The 20,164-nt window shown below is 41.0% G+C and overlaps 1 protein-coding gene across 4 annotated transcripts in view; it reads left to right on the forward strand.

Moving 5' to 3' along the window:
* Window positions 1–20,164, forward strand: part of dnajb6b (DnaJ heat shock protein family (Hsp40) member B6b) — a 168,841-nt gene that overhangs the window by 39,519 nt on the left and 109,158 nt on the right. For 3 of the 4 annotated variants that reach the window (XM_041183891.1, XM_041183894.1, XM_041183892.1), the window contains 3 exons: window positions 5,127–5,246; window positions 9,479–9,620; window positions 10,518–10,588. In XM_041183891.1, the coding sequence (XP_041039825.1) occupies window positions 5,127–5,246; window positions 9,479–9,620; window positions 10,518–10,588 (333 nt within the window). Of the gene's footprint in view, window positions 1–5,126; window positions 5,247–9,478; window positions 9,621–10,517; window positions 11,277–20,164 lie in introns of those variants that run through there. The other variant, XM_041183895.1, reaches the window with a different exon arrangement.

A 20,164-nucleotide genomic window follows, 5' to 3' on the forward strand; every position in this document is an offset into this window, starting at 1 on the left:
TTGCACAACTGCGGGTAAGGGAACCTCTCATCAGTTTCCTTTTCTGCGTGGCTGCCGCCATGATCCCCGATTGGAAAAGATTCCAGGGTATGCTTCTGCACTCCCAATTTTGCTAATTCATCAGCCCCTTTTGTTACATTTCCAGCGAGGCTCTGTTTTGGAGTGGGCCTATGTGTGTATAGTCCTGATCCAGTTTTCCCCTTGTTGCTTCAAGGATAATGTTTAGCAATTGTCTTGTGGTCAAGTGTTGCCCACCTTACTTAAATCACCTACACTCCCAAATTGCCAAATACTCAGTACACAAATTGCAGGTAAACATAGAATCAGAGCATATGGTGTAAGGTGGAGGAGACTCTGTACCATGAGTCACCATGTGCTACTGCTGCCAGTTCAACCTGTTGGGTGCTTGTGGGTGGGAAATTTCAAAGCCAACTCTACCCCTGCATTGGGGTCATAGATTCCACACCCTGTTCATCTTTTTCCCTCAGCAACTGAGCTGAAGCCATCCATGAATATATCCCTCCCCTCTGTGTGAGTTCCACTCTTTAGTCTCATATCTGTTTCCAAGCTCCCTCGATTGAACATGTATGGAGCTCCCCTTCTTCCTTCACTTCCTTAGTTGTCACCCTTCCACAGTCATGTTTGTGGGAAGCAAACGCTCCCTTACTTTTATAACACACATCCTGGAACTCCGGCCCTTTATCCCATAACTCTTCCAGATCGTGTTCCCCTCCACAGAAGGAACACGTTTCATCTTTCATTCCCGATGTCACACTCACTCACCTCGCTTACTTCCTCTGCTTCACCATCAGTTATTACCCATGTCTAATAGATTGTGTGCCAACATCAATCTGATCTCAACACACCTGCTCCAAGTTGATTTTCTCTTGAGGAATATACGAACAAAGAGTAGGCCGTTTGGTGCCTCGAGCCTGCTCCACCATTTAATAAGATCATGGCTGATCTCAAATATGCATCCTGCCTAACCCCAGTAACCTATCACCCCCTTGCTTACCAAGAATCTATCCACCTATGTCTTAAAAATATTCAGACTCTGCTTCCACCGCCTTTTTAGGAAGAGAGCTCCAAAAACTCTGACCTTCTAAGTGAAAAAAATTCGCCTCATCTCTGTTTTAAATGGGTGACACCTTATTTTTACACAGTAACCCCTAGTTTTAGATTCTCACATGAGGAAACATGCTCTCCACATCCACCCTGTCAAGACTCCTCAGGATCTTATGTTTCAATCAAATCGCCTTCTTCTCTTCTAAACATCAGTTACAAGCATATCCTGGCCAACCTTTCCGCATAAGACAAGCTGCCCCTTTTCAGGTATTAGTCTGGTAAATCTTCTCTGAACTTATTACTCTGGTAAACCACCTACCTATTCAGTCTTAAGTTCCTCACCTGAACATGGACATTTCGATACCACCCCAGCCTGTTAATGCCCAGTAAATCTTTTCATACAAATAGGGCCCTGCTCAACTAAGATGAGTGCACTGTGTCCAGGGTGCCTACCTGTCTCCACTAAGTAGTATCCTTTTTCCCTGCACCCAGGCATTGACAAAGTTGCCCCATTCATCATACATAATCAGGCTGGGTACGGCCCCTCGTTTGGAATTCTGCATCTTTTTTTGGTAACTATGTACGATCCCTGATACTGCCACCTTGTGGACTGTCCTTACTAATGTTTCCACCATCTTATCCTCAAAGGATCACTTGGACAGGGACTTCCCCTGTGCTTCCTTCTTTGTATTTTTGTACTCGGGCAAAATGTCCAACTTTCCTGCAGTTCTAACACTTATTACCTCCTTGAGGCTAAGGGTCTTTCCCTTCCTGATTCCATTGCTTACCCCAGGAGTCTTCCTTAGGGCGCCCTTTGACTTCTTGTAATTTCCTTTTTGTCTTCCCTGCTTCCCAGCACCTCTCTCCCTCAGAGTGACCTTCTAACCCTTAAATGCGAGAGTTATCCTCAACACTTCCTGCTCAGTTTGATCCCTCTTTGGGTTGTACAAGGCACTGAACTGGGTCTTGAATGGAAGATTTTTTGCTGTCAGCATAGGCAGCCCAATTCAGGTCCCAAAGATGTGACTTAATTTGGGTAATTGTCAACCATGCAGCCGCCCCCCCCCCCCCCCCCCCCCCGCAAAGCCCAGCCCCAGATCCTCTAAACGTTCTCTCAACGATGATGGCTCATACGAAACTGGAGAAGAACTTGTTTGAGTAACAGAGCCATTGCATCTTAAAGTACAATTGAGATCCCCTATACAAACAATTAGGTGAAATGGTGAAGGGTATCCCAAAGTTGCCTGAAGAGGCTCCCCATCAAGTCCATCTCTATCCAAGTCCACACTTGGCTCCATTCATAAAAGGTTTGTGAATGCTTCTGGGGGTTCACCTGGATTCTGTTTCATATTGCTCACTTGTTCCTATGAGTCACCCCCAGTAGACCCTAGAGCCCACAAAATTGCATTCCTTATGACCCCCAAAGTCCCTTCCCTTCTCCAAACTGTTCATTATATATCTCTGGCTTCAGGGCTGCTGAAGATAAGGCAACTTTGGGATATCCCTCACCATGTCAGCTAATTGTTTGTAATGGGGATCTCAATTGTACCCTAAGATGCACTGGCTCTGTTGCTCAAACAAGTACTTCTCCAGTTTCATGAGCCATCATCGTTGAGAGAACACCTGGAGGATCTGGGGCTGGGCTTTGCGGGAGGGGTGGGGTGTGGTGCATGGTTGACGATTACCAAATTGAGTCACGTCTTTGGGACCTGGATTTTCCAGTCCCATCAAACTAAAACTGCTCTTTGTCATACTCTGCTGTTTCTTCAGTTCCTCTACCTGGACTTGACAGCGCTGGTGACTCGGACCCATATGACTCCTTTCATAAAACCCTAAATACCTCTTCTTATCTCCCTTTTAGTCTTTTTTGCTCTTGTCAGCATACTTACATTTTTCTTTCAAGTATATTTTTGTTGACGTTCTGTCAACTGTGTTTGAAACATTAATTCAGTACACTGGTGTTTTGTGCTATTACACCACGATTTCTCTCTCCTCCTGTGGTTGTCTTTATAAGGTGGTTCATTACAGCATCCCTATCACTGGCCACCTTTTGTAGCTCTGGCTCTTACTCCAATTGCTTTATCCTTTCCTCCTGATTCTGCATATATGCTATAAACCATATGACTTTCATTACCGCTGCTTCACAAGTAAGCTCATCATCCACTCTGCTACCTTCACTGGGTTTTCTCTCCAGGTTATTTCTTTGATCCAAAGTTTTAAACACTTGATTTTCCTATTAGATACTTACTAAGTTAACTTTCCATGATCTTAACCTCAGATTTACCCTGTTCCTCTAGCCCATTGTGTCAATTTACTTAATCTCCTGGCTGAAGTTTGACAAGTTAACACCAGAGATTGAGAAGCACAGCTGACATAGCTTCACCACAAATCCAACAACTTAATTGACAAAAACTTGAATCATTCCATATTAAAACAATTAACCCCCCCCCCCCCCAACCTAGTTATTCAGATTAAGTCGATTGGAGATCGATTTGGATCCAATCTAACTTGGTCCAAAGTGCTTCCAGGACAACAATGACTTTTGATGGTGTCATTACTGGCAGTCTCTGAGCTTTTAGCCTGATTTTTATACTTAGGCTGCATGGTAACTCTTTTTGTGCTCAATCCTCTGAGCCACTCAAATGGCAGCCTTTGGTTTCTGGAGTGCAAGGTACCATGTTCCAAGAATTATCAACTCATTTCCTCAACAAATCTTAATATATTCTTAGAATAGTTTTTGACATGACATTCAAGATTTTTGACATGGAATTGTAATTGGTTGACTTTAATTCTTAAAATTCAGGAGGATTTTCAGTATCTGATTAATCTTTTGAGTTGAAACCCCCAATAAGTACAAGCAGACCATTTGATCCAGTTGGTATGTGCTGGATAGAAATTTTCCACTTGACTGCATTAGGTGGGAAATTGGGAAATCTTGGACTTTGTCTCCTCCCCAACCAAAATGAGTATATTTTTGTTAACTGTTAAATTGGCATATTATTTTGACCTTAACTTCGTAAATTAAAATATCTGCTGTGTCTTGGTCTACAGGATAATTGAAAGCCGAACTTTTTTATTGCCTCTTGGACTTTATGAATACAGTTCTTCAATTTCATTCAAAGTTTCGCACTGAATTTACTTATTTTCCCTTAATTCATTCTTGCAGAGGAGTGAAAAGCACTTGTGCAGGATGCTAGTAAAGAAATTAATTCCATGCTTCGCAGGCCCTATTTGAATTTTGAGCCTCATGAGTTCTCTATGATAGGGCTTTGTTTCATCCTCCTCTGGAAAGACCTGACATCCATGGCCCTTCCACCCCCTCGACCCCCGCCACCAAACTATAACAAAGGTATCAAGTCCTTTCTGGAAGTCTGTTCCATGTATTGATCACTGTTTGTTCTCTTGCTCATTCAATTGCTGTCAAATGATCTGCAGCAATGGCACCTGTTCTAGCTCTTCCATCATTACTTGTGGATCTAGGTTCTAGGCTGACGCTTAAGTATAGTACTGAGGGAGTTGTGCATTGACAGAAGCCACCATGGATGAGATGTTTAAACTAAGAGGGTCTGTCCCCTCGAGTGGATGTAGAAGTTCCTGTGGCAGGAGATTTCAGTTGCCCTAGCTAACATTTATTCCTCAACGAACGTGAGTGCTTGTTCAACATCTTCAATGAGCTGCAATTTCCTCCAGCTAAACAATTGTTGGCAACAAGAACTGGAAGCTATCCTTAAGAAGCAATTTGACCAGAGCATAGCTTGATCACAAACTCCTTAAATTTTATTCCACCCTGTCCGTTATGTAATCAAACTTTGTTGCTCAGTTTTGGCCAAACATATTATGTGTTAATGTTGATGTTACAGGCTTGATGTTTGCTGTTCCAGCTTTCATGGGGAGATGTTAAGATTTGCTGGGACTGTTTGAGTGAATTGGTGTACTTTATGCTTCTGTTTAAATTGTTTTCTGTATACCTCAAGATTTGTAAAATGTTACAATGATGTCTCTTGAATTTGGGTATCTTACTCCAAGTATGATTTAATCAAATTTTGTGTTTTTTGGAACAGTGGATGATCCCTTTGATGATTTCTTTGGAAATCGACGAGGTAGACGAGGGGTTGAAAGAAGCAGGGGTGGCGGAGGGTCATTCTTTTCTCCTTTTGGTGGATTTCCTGCATTTGATCCTGGTAAGTATCTACAGGTGGTGAGTGAAGTGGCCAAGGATTGGGAGCAGGGCAAACAGCTGGGTGGTGAGCATTTCAATGGTGCACAATGATGTCAATGGCGTTGTACATATGCCTGTGGATGAAGTGGGTGTCAACTTCTTGTTCCACGTGCACAACAATGACATCAGCAGTACTGACTTCCTGTTCCAGTGTGGTGGCAGGAGATGGTGAATGTATGCAGATATAATTTAGAGGTTGTGATGAATACTGACTTCAATTTCTACTTTGTCCTAAAAGTGCTCCAAGTATTTTAGCTGTTTGTTCATCCAATCATTTATTCTTTACATGCTTAGGTGATTGGAATTGCAACTTGCCCTGGATCAGAGTTTTTAAATGTTGCAACCTAAACCTTTTCTTAACTTGGCATATTCATTTTATTCAAGACCTCAAAATAGCTCAATGCCACTTAAACAGTTGCCCTTTGTCAAAAAGGAACTTTGCCTCTATCAGGACCAGCAATTCTGCAGTCACATGAGCCTGAACACCCTTGAGACTAACCTTGTGGTTTTAGTTTGTCATTTGATTCAAATTTCTCTTTAAAATAAATCCTGCCCTTGTAGTGCTAGAATGCAGTAAATTTGCTATTTTAAGCAATCTTGACCTTCTGATAGTCAGTATGGAATAAACCGTCTTCTTGCTGCTCCTGTGGACTGAATTTTACAAGTTGCACACAACACCTTTGATGGATTAGGATTTCAGCTCTTGAGCTGGCAACAGTATGGTTATTGCTGAAAGAGCAGACATTTTTTGACTAAATTTTTCATCTCATGCTAGTCAGGACAATTCGTGAAAAAATACCAATGTCAGGAGAAGCAACATATTTATACTGTATGAGATGAGTTCTGATTAGTTGGTTAGTGGATTCTGGGAGAGGTGTTGCCATGGCGAATGCATCAGTTAATTGTGACTGACATTTAACTGCCAAGCATTGTTCGGAATTTAAATCAGGCAGCTTTACTCTGGTCAAGACATTGCCCTGGAGAATAAGTCAGCGAATGGTTGTCACTTATTTTGTTCAGCTGAAACAGGCGCAATGTGTGTACATGTTCTTTCTGTCTGCGAAGGATGGGCCCTGTGCATTAATATATGTAGCTTCCTGTACACACACGTCACACCTGTGAGCCTGACTGACTCTTAAATTGTCTATCAGTGTAATTCTTTCGACAATATTTGCTAAATAACCCTCAGTGTGCTAAGAATTGCGTTGTCCAACTTTGATTAAAGTATACAAGATCCTGAAAGGCCTTGACAATGTGGACGTTGAAAGGATGTTTCATCTTGTGGGTGAGTCCAGAACATGAGGCACTGTTTTAAAATTAGGAGTCCCCCTTTTAGGACAGAGATGAGGAGAAATTATTTCTGAGGGTTAAGCAACTTTGGAATTCTCTCCCTCAGAAGGTGGAGGCAGGACCATTGAATATTTTTAAGGCAGAGGTAGATAGATTCTTGTTAGGCAAGGGAATCAAAGGTTATCAGGGGTAGATAGAAATGTGGAAATCAACACAGCCATAATCTTATTGAATGGTGGAGCAGGCTCGAGGGGCCTGTTCCTATTTCTTATGTTCTTATTGCCCTCCTTGGTGATGGAGGTTGCAGGTTTGCGAGATATTGACAAAGAAACCATGGCAAGTTGTGACAGTGCATCTTGCAGCTGCTGTGGGCTGGCAATGGCCAGAGTGCCAATTAAGCAGGCTCTGTTCTGGATGATGCTAAGCTTTGAGTGTTATGAACTGCATTTATTCAGGCAAGTATGGAATAACTCATCAGAATCCTGTTTTCTGCATTGTAGATAGTGGAAAGGTTTTGGAGAGTCAGATGGTCAGCCCAAGCCTGAATGTTATCCAGTTCTCACTGAATGCAGGCGTAGGCTTCTAAGTTATGAGTTGCGAATGGAACTGAACACTGCAATCGTCAACAAATATTCCCACTTATGACCTTATGACGAACATGGTCATTTGATGAAGTAGCTGAAATGGTTTGGCCAAGGACCATGTCCAGCAAAACCCCTACAGTGATGTCCTTTGGCTGAGATGTTTGGCTTCTGTTGACTTGACTATAACTCCAGCTAGTGGAGTTTGCCCCACTGCGATTCCTAGACTTAAACTTTACTGGAGCTGCTTGATGCCATGCTCTAGCAAATGGCTCTTTGATGAAGAGGCCAGCCATCTCTCCTTACTTTAGGAATTCTGCTCTTTCTCCATGTTTGGATTAAGTATGTGATGAGGTCTAGAGATGAGTAGTATTGGCAGAACCCAAATTGAACATTGGTGAGCAGGTTATCAATGAGCCAGTGCTGCTTGATAGCACTGTTAATGACCTGCTCCATACTTTGAGTAAGAGTTGGTGATAATTGGTCAGATTATATTTGTCCTGTTTTTGTCAGGGATACCTGAGAAGGTTTCCACTTGTCATGCAGATTTCAACATTTTGTAGATAAATTGCAACAGTTTGACTCAAGGCATGACTAGTCCTGGAGCACAAGCCTTTGGTACTACAACTTGTAGGCTTTACTATATGTATGCTCAGCCATCACTTTATCTCTTGAAGTGAATAGAATTGTCTGAGGACTGGCTTTATAAAGGGATCTTAGAGACAGATGGATCATTTACTCTTCACTTCTGGCTGAAACTGGTTGTAAATACATCAGCTTTGCCTTTTGTGCTCAAATACTAGGCTCTACCATTATTGAGGAAAGCGGGCTGTACATTGAGATCCTTCCTCCCATTAGTTTAATTGTCCACTATTCATGACTGTATGTGGTAGGACTACTGAGCTTTGATCTTTTGGTTGAGAGATCACTTAGTTTGGTTTACAGCATACTGATTCTGCTATTTAGAATGTAGTCCTGCATGGTAGCTTCATGTTGGCACCTCCCTTTTTGAGTATGCTTGGTGTGGCATGTATCCTGGTGTGCTCTACACATTGAATCAGTATTATTGGCCTGCTAGCTTGAGGGCAATGGTAGATCGAGAGATGTACTGGGCCATAAGCTTGCAAATTCTGCTTCTGATGGCCCACTGTCTCATGAATGTCTAGTTTTGAGTTCTTGGATCTTTCTGAATCTGCCCCATTTAGCATAGTGGTAGTGCCACACATGATGGACGTAATTACCTCGAATGAAGGCAGAACTTTATCAAAGACAAGGTGGTCACTCATATCAGTGGATGCCATGGACAGATGCATTTGCAATACTTAGATTAGAGAGGACAATGTCAAGTAGGTTTTTCTCCATGTTGGTTCTCACCATCTGCCACAGGCTTTGCCTGGCAGCTATATCCTCCAGGGCTCAGCCAGGTCACTTAGCAGTTATGCTACGAAGTCACTCTTGGTGATTGACATTGAAGTGCCCCACTCAGAGTGCAATCTATACCTTTGCTATCCCCAGTGTTGCTCAGCATGGAGTATTGATTCATCAGTTGAGGAAAAGCAGTAGCTGGCAATCATCAGGTTTCTTTGCCCCTGTTTGACCTGATGCTGAGAGACAACATGGAGTCCAAATTCAATATTGAGGACTTCCAGGGCCGCGCCAGTCTGTATGGCACTGGTGGAACACTGCATTACCAGGAATGGTGACAAGGTGTTTGGGACATAGACTGAAAGGTATGATTCTGTGATTTTTGCCTGTCTGGCTGTTGCTTGAGTAGTCTGGACATCTATCCCCATTTCAGCAGAAGTCCCCAGATGATGTTGAGGGTGACTTTGCAGAGTTGACTGAACTGGGTGTGCCTGTTGTCATATACAAATCCAATTCCTAGATTGATGCTGAGTGATTTGTTAGTTGTATTATGCTTTCTATGGTAGCTATTTTGAAAGAATTGAGTGGCTTGCTAGGCCAATTCAGAGAGCATTTGAGTCTACACATTTCTCTTGGTATGGTATGTATACCATAGACCAAGGAAGGATATCGACTTTCCTTCCCTTGGGACATAGTGTACCAGATGGGGTTTTATTGCAATCTGGTAGTTTCATGGCCGTCATTACTGACACCAGCTTTTTATTCCAGATTTATTAAATCAACTTAACTCACTTGATTGTTTCACACTTTGTTGTGAATTTGGGTTACATTTTCTATTGGATGATTCTAGTAGATATTGAGAACTAGGTGAACAATAGTGTGGAATGGAACTTGTATTAAATTAAGTTGTTTTGGAATGAGCATTATATAAACATGTAGTCATTGTTTGTTTCTATAGGTTTTACTTCATTCAGTTCATTTGGTAACCTTGGAACGGCATCATTCTCCTCTTCTTCATTTGGAGGTGGTGGAATGGGTAACTTTCGATCGGTATCGACATCTACCAAGTTTGTTAACGGCAGGAAAATCACCACTAAGAGGTATTTCAAAAATGGGTTTGAGGATTCAAGATAGAAAGATTTTCTCAGAGATAAAAACAAAAAACTGCGGATGCTGGAAATCCAAAACAAAAACAGAATTACCTGGAAAAACTCAGCAGGTCTGGCAGCATCGGCGGAGAAGAAAAGAGTTGACGTTTCGAGTCCTCATGACCTTTCAACAGACATTGACATTGAAGTGCCCCACTCAGAGAGCAAACTATACTTTTGCTATCCCCAGTGTTGCTCAGCATGGAGTATTGATTCATCAGTTGAGGAAAAGCAGTAGCTGGCAATCATCAGGTTTCTTTGCCCCTGTTTGACCTGATGCGGAGAGAAAACATGGAGTCCAAATTCAATATTGAGGACTTCCAGGGCCACGCCAGCCTGTATGGCACTGGTGGAACACTGCATTACCAGGAATGGTGACAAGGTGTTTGGGACATAGTCTGAAAGGTATGATTCTGTGATTTTTGCCTGTCTGGCTGTTGAAGGGTCATGAGGATTCGAAACGTCAACTCTTTTCTTCTCCGCCGATGCTGCCAGACCTGCTGAGTTTTTCCAGGTAATTCTGTTTTTGTGTTGAGAAAGATTTTCTCGTTCTGTGAGCTGGCTAGCTAGGTTTAAAAATTTTATAATTCAGTGAACCTGTAAATCCTTCGCCTTCTGATGTTGCGATGTATTTTATGATTGGAGTCGAAGCTAAAGTGGGGTATTCAGCTTATCAGGCTTGCCCCTTATCATATATGATTATTCTGTGGTAACCGCTCTTTCACCACGTTTTGGAAAAGCTACTTAAAATTGTCCTGGCTATTTTTCTTTCAGAATAGCCATTTGCAACGTATCAATCTTCCAAATGCATTTTTGAAGTTTGACCACATACAGCTTTTTAATTTTCAGGATTGTAGAAAACGGCCAAGAAAGAGTGGAAGTAGAGGAAGATGGTCAATTAAAATCTTTAACAATAAATGGTAAGGAGCAGCTACTACGATTGGATAACAAGTAACTATTCCCTCATATTTAACAAATGAAAATGGATGAGCACTCATGGGTGAAAAGATTTTTGAGTATCCTGGAAGGAACTTTGCATTATGCGTTACATTGTTTAGTTCAAAATAGTTTTGCTGCTTGTTATGGCACCAATAATCCAATGATGTTTATGCCATACTTGGAGTTTACTTTGACGGGACCACAGAATAGGACCATCTGGTATTGATTTTTTTGAGTTGTCTTTTTGTATTATGAATTTATTGATGCACTTTCTTGTGTAACCATTTTCATCGAGCATTTATCTTTTGAATCTAGAGGTTATTCCACTCTAATCCAAATTTTTCTAGTTAAATGCGAATTAGCTTCTAACTTGCAGGAGGATTTAATGTGTTAAAATTTTTCTAACTCTTTTGTACTTGCTAGTAAATATAATTAAGAATATTTAATGACATAGTTTGCATTTTTTTGCTTGAAATTGCATCTTTTTGTGGTTTATTTTTGCATGTATGCCACTTAAGTGATATTTTGGGAACTGTTGGTGTTTATGCTGTTACAACCTGATCACTCAGCGTAATATGTTGATGCTGGCCGAATTAAAACATTATTTGTTAACAAATGACGTGAAAAGAAATGTTTGTGGCACAACCATTAAAAGGGCATGGAAAAATATATTGCGTCTGTGGTGATTTGAAGTTAATTTGCATTCTTGCACATTTTATTTGTAGTAGTCTTACTAGCATTAAATGCTTGCTTATAATCACTTAATGCGATGGAAAATGTGCTGTGCAGAGTACAATTGCTGCTGCTTTTTCCTAAAAACCTACAGAAGTACTAAATTATCATGGATTAAAGAGTCATTGCCAGTTGGACTAGTTTTTCCAAAGACTGAGGCATTTACTTTGTCAAAAATTCAAACGTTTCATTGGGGCAAAAGGATACAAATTATTTTCATTCAATTGCTCAATAGTAAGCTACCATATTAAGTTTAATGTTGAAAGTGAACTTCTTATGGCTTTCTGGGAACTATTTGCACAATCTTAGCAGCAACCTGTGGCAGATGATTTCAGGGGACTTTATGAACTTATGGCCAGTAATTTTGAAACAAATTCTTGTACAATTCTAGTGCTGAGATGTCAATTTTGAGACCATGAGCACAAATGTATACTCTGGTTTTATATGTACACAGGTTTTATACCTGTCATGTTTGTATTGGAGTAGACATTTCTGTAACTATGGCTAATAAATTCAGTGCTGTTGAACAGTACAAACATATACAAAGGCAATTGGAAAATGCTACTTTCGATAGTTGTTTCCTGGGAAAAGCAATAAAGCGGATTTTTTAAAAAAAATTTACCGTTTTGGGGTGGGGGAGGAGCAGAGAACTTTAAATTTCTGCTCCTGAGGCCTGAAGGCAATTAAAAATCCAATCTCACAGATTATGACTTGGCTGTGTTACCCAGCATCCCAAATATCTTTTCGTATGCAGTGCTATTTCTTATGCAGGATTTTGTCCTGATTTCCTTTTTGGTGCTTGTGGCAAATCTGCATCCACGACATGAATTAGGAACCTATTCCAAATGTCAACTCTCAAAAGAGAGCCCCCTGACATCTAAGGTTTTGTTCAACTGTGTGCACATCCTTGTTCTAACTTGAGCTAATCCTAAAAATTTTCCCACCTAAATCTATCCTAGTCCATTATCAATCAAGTACTTTAATCACGTTTCCCTGAAATCTACTTTTCTAGAACGGAAGACAATCTATATAGCAGTAGGCCGGTCAATCTCTTGAGCCTTTTCCACTATTCACTAGATTCTGGCTGATCTGTATCTTAACTCTCTAACTCTTATCTTTGATTCACCTTGGTTCAATAACCGTTAACTTGCCAAACATCAATCTTGCTTTTGAAATTGCCAGTTGACTAGCACATCAATGTAGTTGCACGTGGGAAGAACGTGACTCCTGAGCTGCCTAGCTTAAATGTTATGCTCCTTGTTCCAGCTTTCGCCCAAAAGGAAATAGCTTCTCTATTTATCTAATCAGGATATTCTTCTGTAGGAGGGTGAACAGCCACAGGTTGTGGTCCACATTGGCACCAATATCATAGATAGGAAGGTGAATGAGGTCCTCAAAGTGGATTTTAGGGAGTTAAAGAAATTAAAAAGCAGGACCTCAAAAGCAGTAATCTCAGAATTGCTCACTGTGCCACATGCTAGTGAGCATAGGGAATAGGAAGATTGAGCACTTGAACATGTGATTGGAAAATTGGTGTACAAGGGAGGCATCAGATTTGAGGTATTGGGGCTGGTTTTAGGGGTAGGTGGAACATGTACTTAATGGATGGGTTGCACTTTAGGACCATCCTTGCAGGGATTTGCTAGTGCTGTTGGGGAGGGTTTAAACTAGATCGGCAGAGGAATGGGAACCTGAGGGGGAGCTCAGATTGGAAGGAAGCAAAATTAGTAACAAGTAGAAAAGTAGTGAGCAAACTTAGAAAGCAGATGAAACAAAAGCAATCACCAAATAGGATTAGAATATGGAATAATGTTAAAAAGGCAAAGTTAAGGTCAATATCTGAATGCATGCAGCATTTGCAACAAGATAAATGATTTGAAAGTACAAATAAAGATAAATGGGTATGATTTAATTACCATTAGAGATGTGGTTACATGGTGATCAAAGGAAGTGGCTTATAAAATTTCCAAAAAAGTGGTAAGCCTGAGGACTGCAAGCAATTTGGAGTCTAGCGAAGGATGACCAAAAAACAAAGAAAATATGAATGCAAGCAAGGGGTAACATAAAGGCTTCTTTAGGTATGTGAAAAGGAGGTTAGCAAGGACAAATGTGGGTCCGTTACAGGTGGACACAAAAGAATTTATAGTAGGAAACGATGGCGAAACTAAATAATTACTTTGTTTGGCTTCACTGAGGAAAATACAGAAAACCCCTCAAATACTAGGGAACCAAGGGACTAGTGAAAATGAAGATCTGAAAGAAATTAGTATTAATAAAGAGGTAGTACTCAAAATTAATTGGATTGATGTTGATAAATCCCCTGGACCAGAATAGCTACACCCCAAAGTATTGAAGGAGGTTGCTAGAGGAATAGTGGCTATGGATTGAGAATTGGTTAACAGACAAAGCAGAGAGTAGGAATAAATGGGTCCTCTTTCAAAATTCTGGAAAGTAGCAAATGTAACCCTACTATTTAAGAAGGGAGAGAGAGAGAGAAAAAAACTGAACTACAGACCTGTTTGACATCAGTACTGGGGAAAATGTAAGAATCTATTATAAAAAATGTGATAACTAGCCACCCAGAAAATAATATGATTGGGCAGAGTCAACATAGATTTATGAAAGGGCAATCCTGTTTGACAAACATTTTGGAGTTTTTTTGAGGATGTTACCTGTAGCATCGATTGAGAACCAGTGGATACGGTGTGTTTGGATTTTCAGAAGGTGTTCGATAAGGTCCCACACAGGAGGTTAGTAAACAAAATGACCCTTATCCCAATCTATAGCTCTGGATTGAGAATTGGTTAACAGACAAAGCAGAGAGTTGGAATAAATGGATCATTCACACGATGGCAGACTGTTACTGGTAGGATATCAGTGCTTGGGCCACAGCTGTTCACAATCTAAATGATATGGATGTGGAGACCAAATGTAATTAAATTTGCCAATGACACAAAACTAGGTGAGAATGTGAGTTGTGAGGAGGATGCAAGGAGGATCCCTGCAAAGGGATTTGACAGGCTAAGTGAAGGAGCAATAACATGGCAGATGGAATATAACGTGAATGAGTATGAAGTTATCCATTTTGGCAGAAAACAAAGGCAGAGTATTTCTTAAATGGCAAGAGGTTGTGAAGTGTTGGTGTCTAAAGGGACCTAGGTGCCTTTGTTCTTGTGTCACTAAAAGCTAGCATGCAAATGCAGCAAGAAATTAGGAAGGCAAGTGGTATGTTGGCCTTGGTGAGACTGCATCTGGTATACTGTGTACAGTTTTGATCTCCTTATTGAAGGATGGATGTATTTGCTGCAGAGAGTGCAATGGTGGTTCAGAAGAATCCCTGGGATGGCAGGTTTGTCTTATGAGGAGAGATTGAGGAAACTGGGTCTGTATTCTTTCGAGTTTTGAAGAATGAGAGGTGATCTCATTGAAACTTACAAAAGTCTTATAAGGTGTGACAGGGTAGATGTGGATAGGATGTTTCTCTTGGCTGTTGGGTCTAGAACTGGGGATTACAGTCTCATTCAGAATAAGGGGCAGACCATTTAAGACTGCGATGAGGAGGAATTTCTTAACTCATGATGGTGAACCTTTGGAATTTTCTACCCCAGAGGGCTGTTGAAGCTCAATCATTGAGCATGTTTAAGAAATCTATAGATTTCTGGATGCCAATTACATTGAGTGATATGGGGGTAGTGGGGGGAAAAATGGCATATGACAGATGATCAGCCATCTGTTTGAATGGCAGAGCAGACTCCACGGGCCGAATTGCCTACTCTTTCCGATGTTCTTATCACAAACTTATATAGCACCTTTTAAAGTACCTGGGGTGTTTTGTGTTACAGCAGCATTATAAAACAGTAACATCAAGCCAAAAGCACTAGGTCAGATGAGTAAAAGCTTGGTTAGAGGTAGATTTTACAGTGGCAATGGAGGAATGTGAAATTGAGATGTAAGGAGGGTATTCCAGAACTTGTGGCCTGGGCAACTGCAGGCACAGCCACCAATGGTAGAGTGATTTTAAAATCCAGGATGCAAGAGGCCGGAATTAGATGAGTGCAGATATCTTGGAAGACTGTGGGACTGGAGGAGGTTCGGATAGGGATATGCGAGGCTGTGGAGGGATTTGAAAATGAGGATGCAAATTTTAAAATCAAGATGTTGCTTCACAAGGAGCCAGTGCAAATCAGTAAGCATGGGTGTTAGGTGAATGGGACTTGGTGAAAGTTAAGACACAGGCAGCAGAGTTTTGGATGATCTCAAGTTTACAGAGGATAGAATTACCATTATTGAGATCAGTACATATTGTGAAGAATAATGGCACTAACTGTTCCCTGCAGCAGTCCACTATCACTAATTACAGTCCCTTGTCTACAATCAACTTTCTGTCCAACCCAGGATCTGACCTCTAATCCACAGGATTCTCGCTTGTGTAACAGTTGACTGTGAGGCAGCTTAACAAAAAACCTTTTTTTTTTTGGAGGTCCAAACATATGCAGTGTCTACTGGAATATCTTCATCCATGAGCCTGGTAATCTCAGGTCAACCAGGTTGGTAAGGCGTGACTCTTCCAGAAGCCATATTGCATACCCGTAGTAACTGCTTTGACAAGGTTGTTGTAAAGGACATCCCTGATGCTTCCTTCCAGCACCTTTTTCTACAAGTGTCAAACTAATGGGCCTATGACTTAAAAAAAGTGTAGGAAGTCAAAATTGTGAAAAAAGGATCAGTACAACATTAGTTCCCTCAAGTCATCAGGACTGATCCCTAATTCCATGAGAAACTCTGGAGTGGTGCCATGCTGCCTTTCACCCCACCTGATTCCTAAATGACTGGTAGCAATAATAAAATCTTCAGTTATCCACAACCTACCTTTCCAATATCTTAGCGAAAAGCAAAAAACCGTGGATGCTGGAAATCCAAAACAAAAATAAAAATACCTGGAAAAACTCAGCAGGTCTGGCAGAATCTGCGGAGGGGAACACAGTTAACGTTTCGAGTCTGTATGATTCTTCAACAGAACTAAGTAAAAATAGAAAAGAGGTGAAATATAAGCTTATATTTCACCACTTTCCAGTATCATGTTGCTCTGATAATTTGAGAATAGAGATAGTTACTATGCTTGAGTTTTATTCAGAAAATATTTGTGCTCCAATCTGATTAAGCTTTGTACATGACTCATTTGTAACTTTGGCACGATTTAACCATGTACCCTTTTTTGAATTTTGAGAAATACCAATTTTTGCATTGAATGGTTTTAAATTGTTTTTTATACAGTATTACCATCTCTGCCTAGTACGATTGATCAATGGTCTCAATTTAACCTGTCTGCCATTTTTTTATTCATTCGTGGGATACGGACATTGCTGGCTAAGCCAGCATTTATTGCCCATCCCTAATTGTCCTTGTTCAGAGGGCCTTTAAGAGTCGACCACATTACTGTGGGTCTGGAGTCACATGTAGGCCAGACCAGGTAAGGACAGCAGATTTCCTTCCCTAAAGGACATTAATGAACCAGGTGAGTTTTGTACAAATTGAAACCTTTTGAAATCTTTGGACTGGCATTCGATTTTTATACACGGGTGTAGACGCTCCAATGCATGGAGGTGTAATACTGCATTGAGGTCATTAATAAAAAGCTAAATTAAACACTTAGTTACCCCATGACTCCTCATTAACCTGCCATGCTAGAAAACAGTATTTTGTCATCTTGTTAACATGTTACTGTAGCAAACAATAATTTGTCAATCTTGCATATAATTGCCTGGTTATTTAAGATTTTAGTCTATGTAGATAGAAATGGTACAGTAAAAGTACTGTATTTAAATATTTTAATTGGCTGTTTCACGCCACTTTCTTCACTGATGTCTTCCTTGCCACAGTTAACGTTGACTGTGCTCCTCTCCGCAGATGCTGTCAGACCTGCTGAGTTTTTCCAGGTATTTTTGTTTTTGTTTTGGTTTTCCAGCATCTGCAGTTTTTTGCTTTTATCTTACTGTTTAAAAGCATGTCACTTTACCCTTCACTGCAGAATAAATGTTACATATAGTTAGTGATCCCTTTCCCGAGTGACATTTTTCTGTTCACTATGCTTGCAAGTTGCCAAAATGAGCTGAAAGAATAATTGGAGCATAATTTGAATTTATGACATCTTCCAAGTTCGTCTTAGAAGATGGAAGTGTGTTCTTTTTGGGGAAATAAGCATAAGGATCATGCCTATTGATCCTGTGGGGAAAAATTGCTCGAGTTTGTTTTTGATCTTCCTTACTCTTTCTTATGTAGGGGGCCTTCCCAACCCCACCTGATTCCCTAACCTGCCCAATTAGCACCAAAGAGTCATTTGCAGCAGGAAAAGATGTTGATGCCATTTATCGGAGATATAACATCGATGACATTCTAACAATAGTTTCTTCAATTTTTAAACATTCCGCTTCATTTTATTTGTGTTATGATCTCCATTGCAACAACTTTTTAAAAAGAAAATCGAACTTCTGGTAAATAGCTGAAAGGATGACACAAGTTTAAATTTTAAGACTTTTACTACAGGTCATGTATTCTTTATTTATAAATCTGAAAACTGAACACATCCAAAAACTGCCCTTTTTTTTGAACCTCATTGACCTTTAGTGCTGGATGTCCCTTACTTGAGCCTACGCACTCTTCGCCAACACAAACCTTGCAGACTGCAACTGACCTTTAGCGCAGTAAGTCCCTGAACTGTGCAGACTTGAACCTCACTGACTGCACTGGACCTTTGCCACAGGAAGTCTAGTTGTTTGTCTACACATCTTGTAGATGGCGCCACGGGTTGGAACTTAATACAGGTACCCTGTATTTATTATTCAGTGATGCACCTTATTTGTCTAACCATTTTAGTTACTTTAGACTGCAGCTAGCCTAGGCTTAGGCTATTGTAATATAAGTAGGCCTAGTCCTATGTGCAGTATCTGAAAATCGAAATTATCTGAAATCCAAAAAGCAATTGCCCTTAGGATTTCTGATAATGGATACTTGACGTGTATAATGAACAAACCAACAACACCGTTGACTAAACAGCATTTCACTTGGCAACTTACACTTTGAAATGCAGAACAGAGCTTTTCTGTTATTTTAACACCAAAAATCCTAATTGACAGTTATACTTTACAATTCTTTAAGTAGACATTAAATTCTCCAGAAACGAGTCCAAAGTGATTCTTAGCTCCCTAACATTTACTCCTGTTCTTTCGCAGCCTGGTTACTTTTAATTTTAGAACTGTCCTCCATGATGAGGATTTTTCTGGAGATTCTCTTTAGCTCAAGCTAGGCAAATCTTCTGGCCTCATTTTAAATCCCTTTTAATTTGGTCTTCTCAGTGTGAAATCTGTATTCCTGCACAATGAACTGTGGAGACTTGCTGTCTCTCTGCTTTTGTGCACTCGTGCTTCAGGAATATCTTGGGGGAACCCCATAATCTGATTCTACAATGGGTTCCTATGCACCCTTCCCTTCGAAGCCCATCTCCATGGCAATGTGAATCACATGGCCCTGGTATCCAGGTTGATATAGGAACAAGAGTTGGCCCTTGGGGTCCTTTAGCCCCTGCTATTCAATGCCATTTTCCCACACTATCCCTATAATCCCTTAATGCCTTTTAATATCTAAAAATATGCTAATCTCTGCCTTGAACATACTCAATGACTGAGCCTTCACAGTCCTCTGGGTAGAGAATCCCAAAGATTGACCACTCTGAAGAAATTCCTCCTCATCTTGGGCCTAAATGAGTACCTTATTCTGAGACCATGCCCCTGATTCTGGATTCCCTCCACCCCCCCCCCCACCCTCCCCCAACCAGGTGGAACATCCTTCCTGCATCCTGTTGAGCCCTGTAAGAATTTTGTCTGAAAATATAGGAAGATATGGACGGGATGGTCAAATGGGCAGATAAGTGGCAGATGGAATTTAACCCTGAAAAGTGAGAGGTGATACACTTTGGAAGGAGTAATTTGACTAGGAAGTATTCAATGAATGGCATGACACTAGGAAGTACTGAGGAACAAAGGGACCTTGACATGTGTGTCCATAGATCTTTGAAGGCGGAGGGGCATGTTAGTGGGGTGGTGAAAAAGGCATATGGGATACTTGCTTTATCAATCGAGGCATAGATTATAGAAGTAGGGAAGTTATGTTGGAGTTGGTGAGGCCACAGCTGGAATACTGTGTGCAGTTCTGCTCGCCACATTATAGGAAGGATGTGATTGCACTGGAAGGGGTGCAGAGGAGATTCACCAGGATGTTGCCTGGGATGAAACATTTAAGTTATGAAGAGAGGTTGGATAGACTTGGATTGTTTTCGTTGGAGCAGAGAAGTCTGAGGGGCGACCTGATCGAGGTATACAAGATTATGAGGGGCATGGACAGGGTGGATAGGGAGCAGCTGTTCCCCTTAGTTGAAGAGTCAGTCACAAGGGGACATAAGTTCAAGGTGAGGGGCAGGAGGTTTAGGGGGGATGTGAGGAAAAACTTTTTTACCCAGAGGGTGGTGACGGTCTGGAATGCGTTGCCTGGGAGGGTGGTGGAGGCGGGTTGCCTCACATCCTTTAAAAAGTACCTGGATGAGCACTTGGCACGTCATAACATTCAAAGCTATGGGCCAAGTGCTGGTAAATGGGATTAGGTAGGTAGGTCAGTCAGGTGTTTCTCGTGTCAGTGTAGACTCGATGGGCCTCTTCTGCACTGTGATTCTGTGCTTCTGTATGTTTGAATGAAATCACCTCTCATTCATCTTCACACTCTTCCAAATAGAGGCCAAGTCTCATCAACCTATCCGCATAAGGCAATCCTGCCAT

The sequence above is a fragment of the Carcharodon carcharias genome, chromosome 3 (genome assembly GCF_017639515.1).
Source record: "Carcharodon carcharias isolate sCarCar2 chromosome 3, sCarCar2.pri, whole genome shotgun sequence".
NCBI classification, from domain to species: domain Eukaryota; kingdom Metazoa; phylum Chordata; class Chondrichthyes; order Lamniformes; family Lamnidae; genus Carcharodon; species Carcharodon carcharias.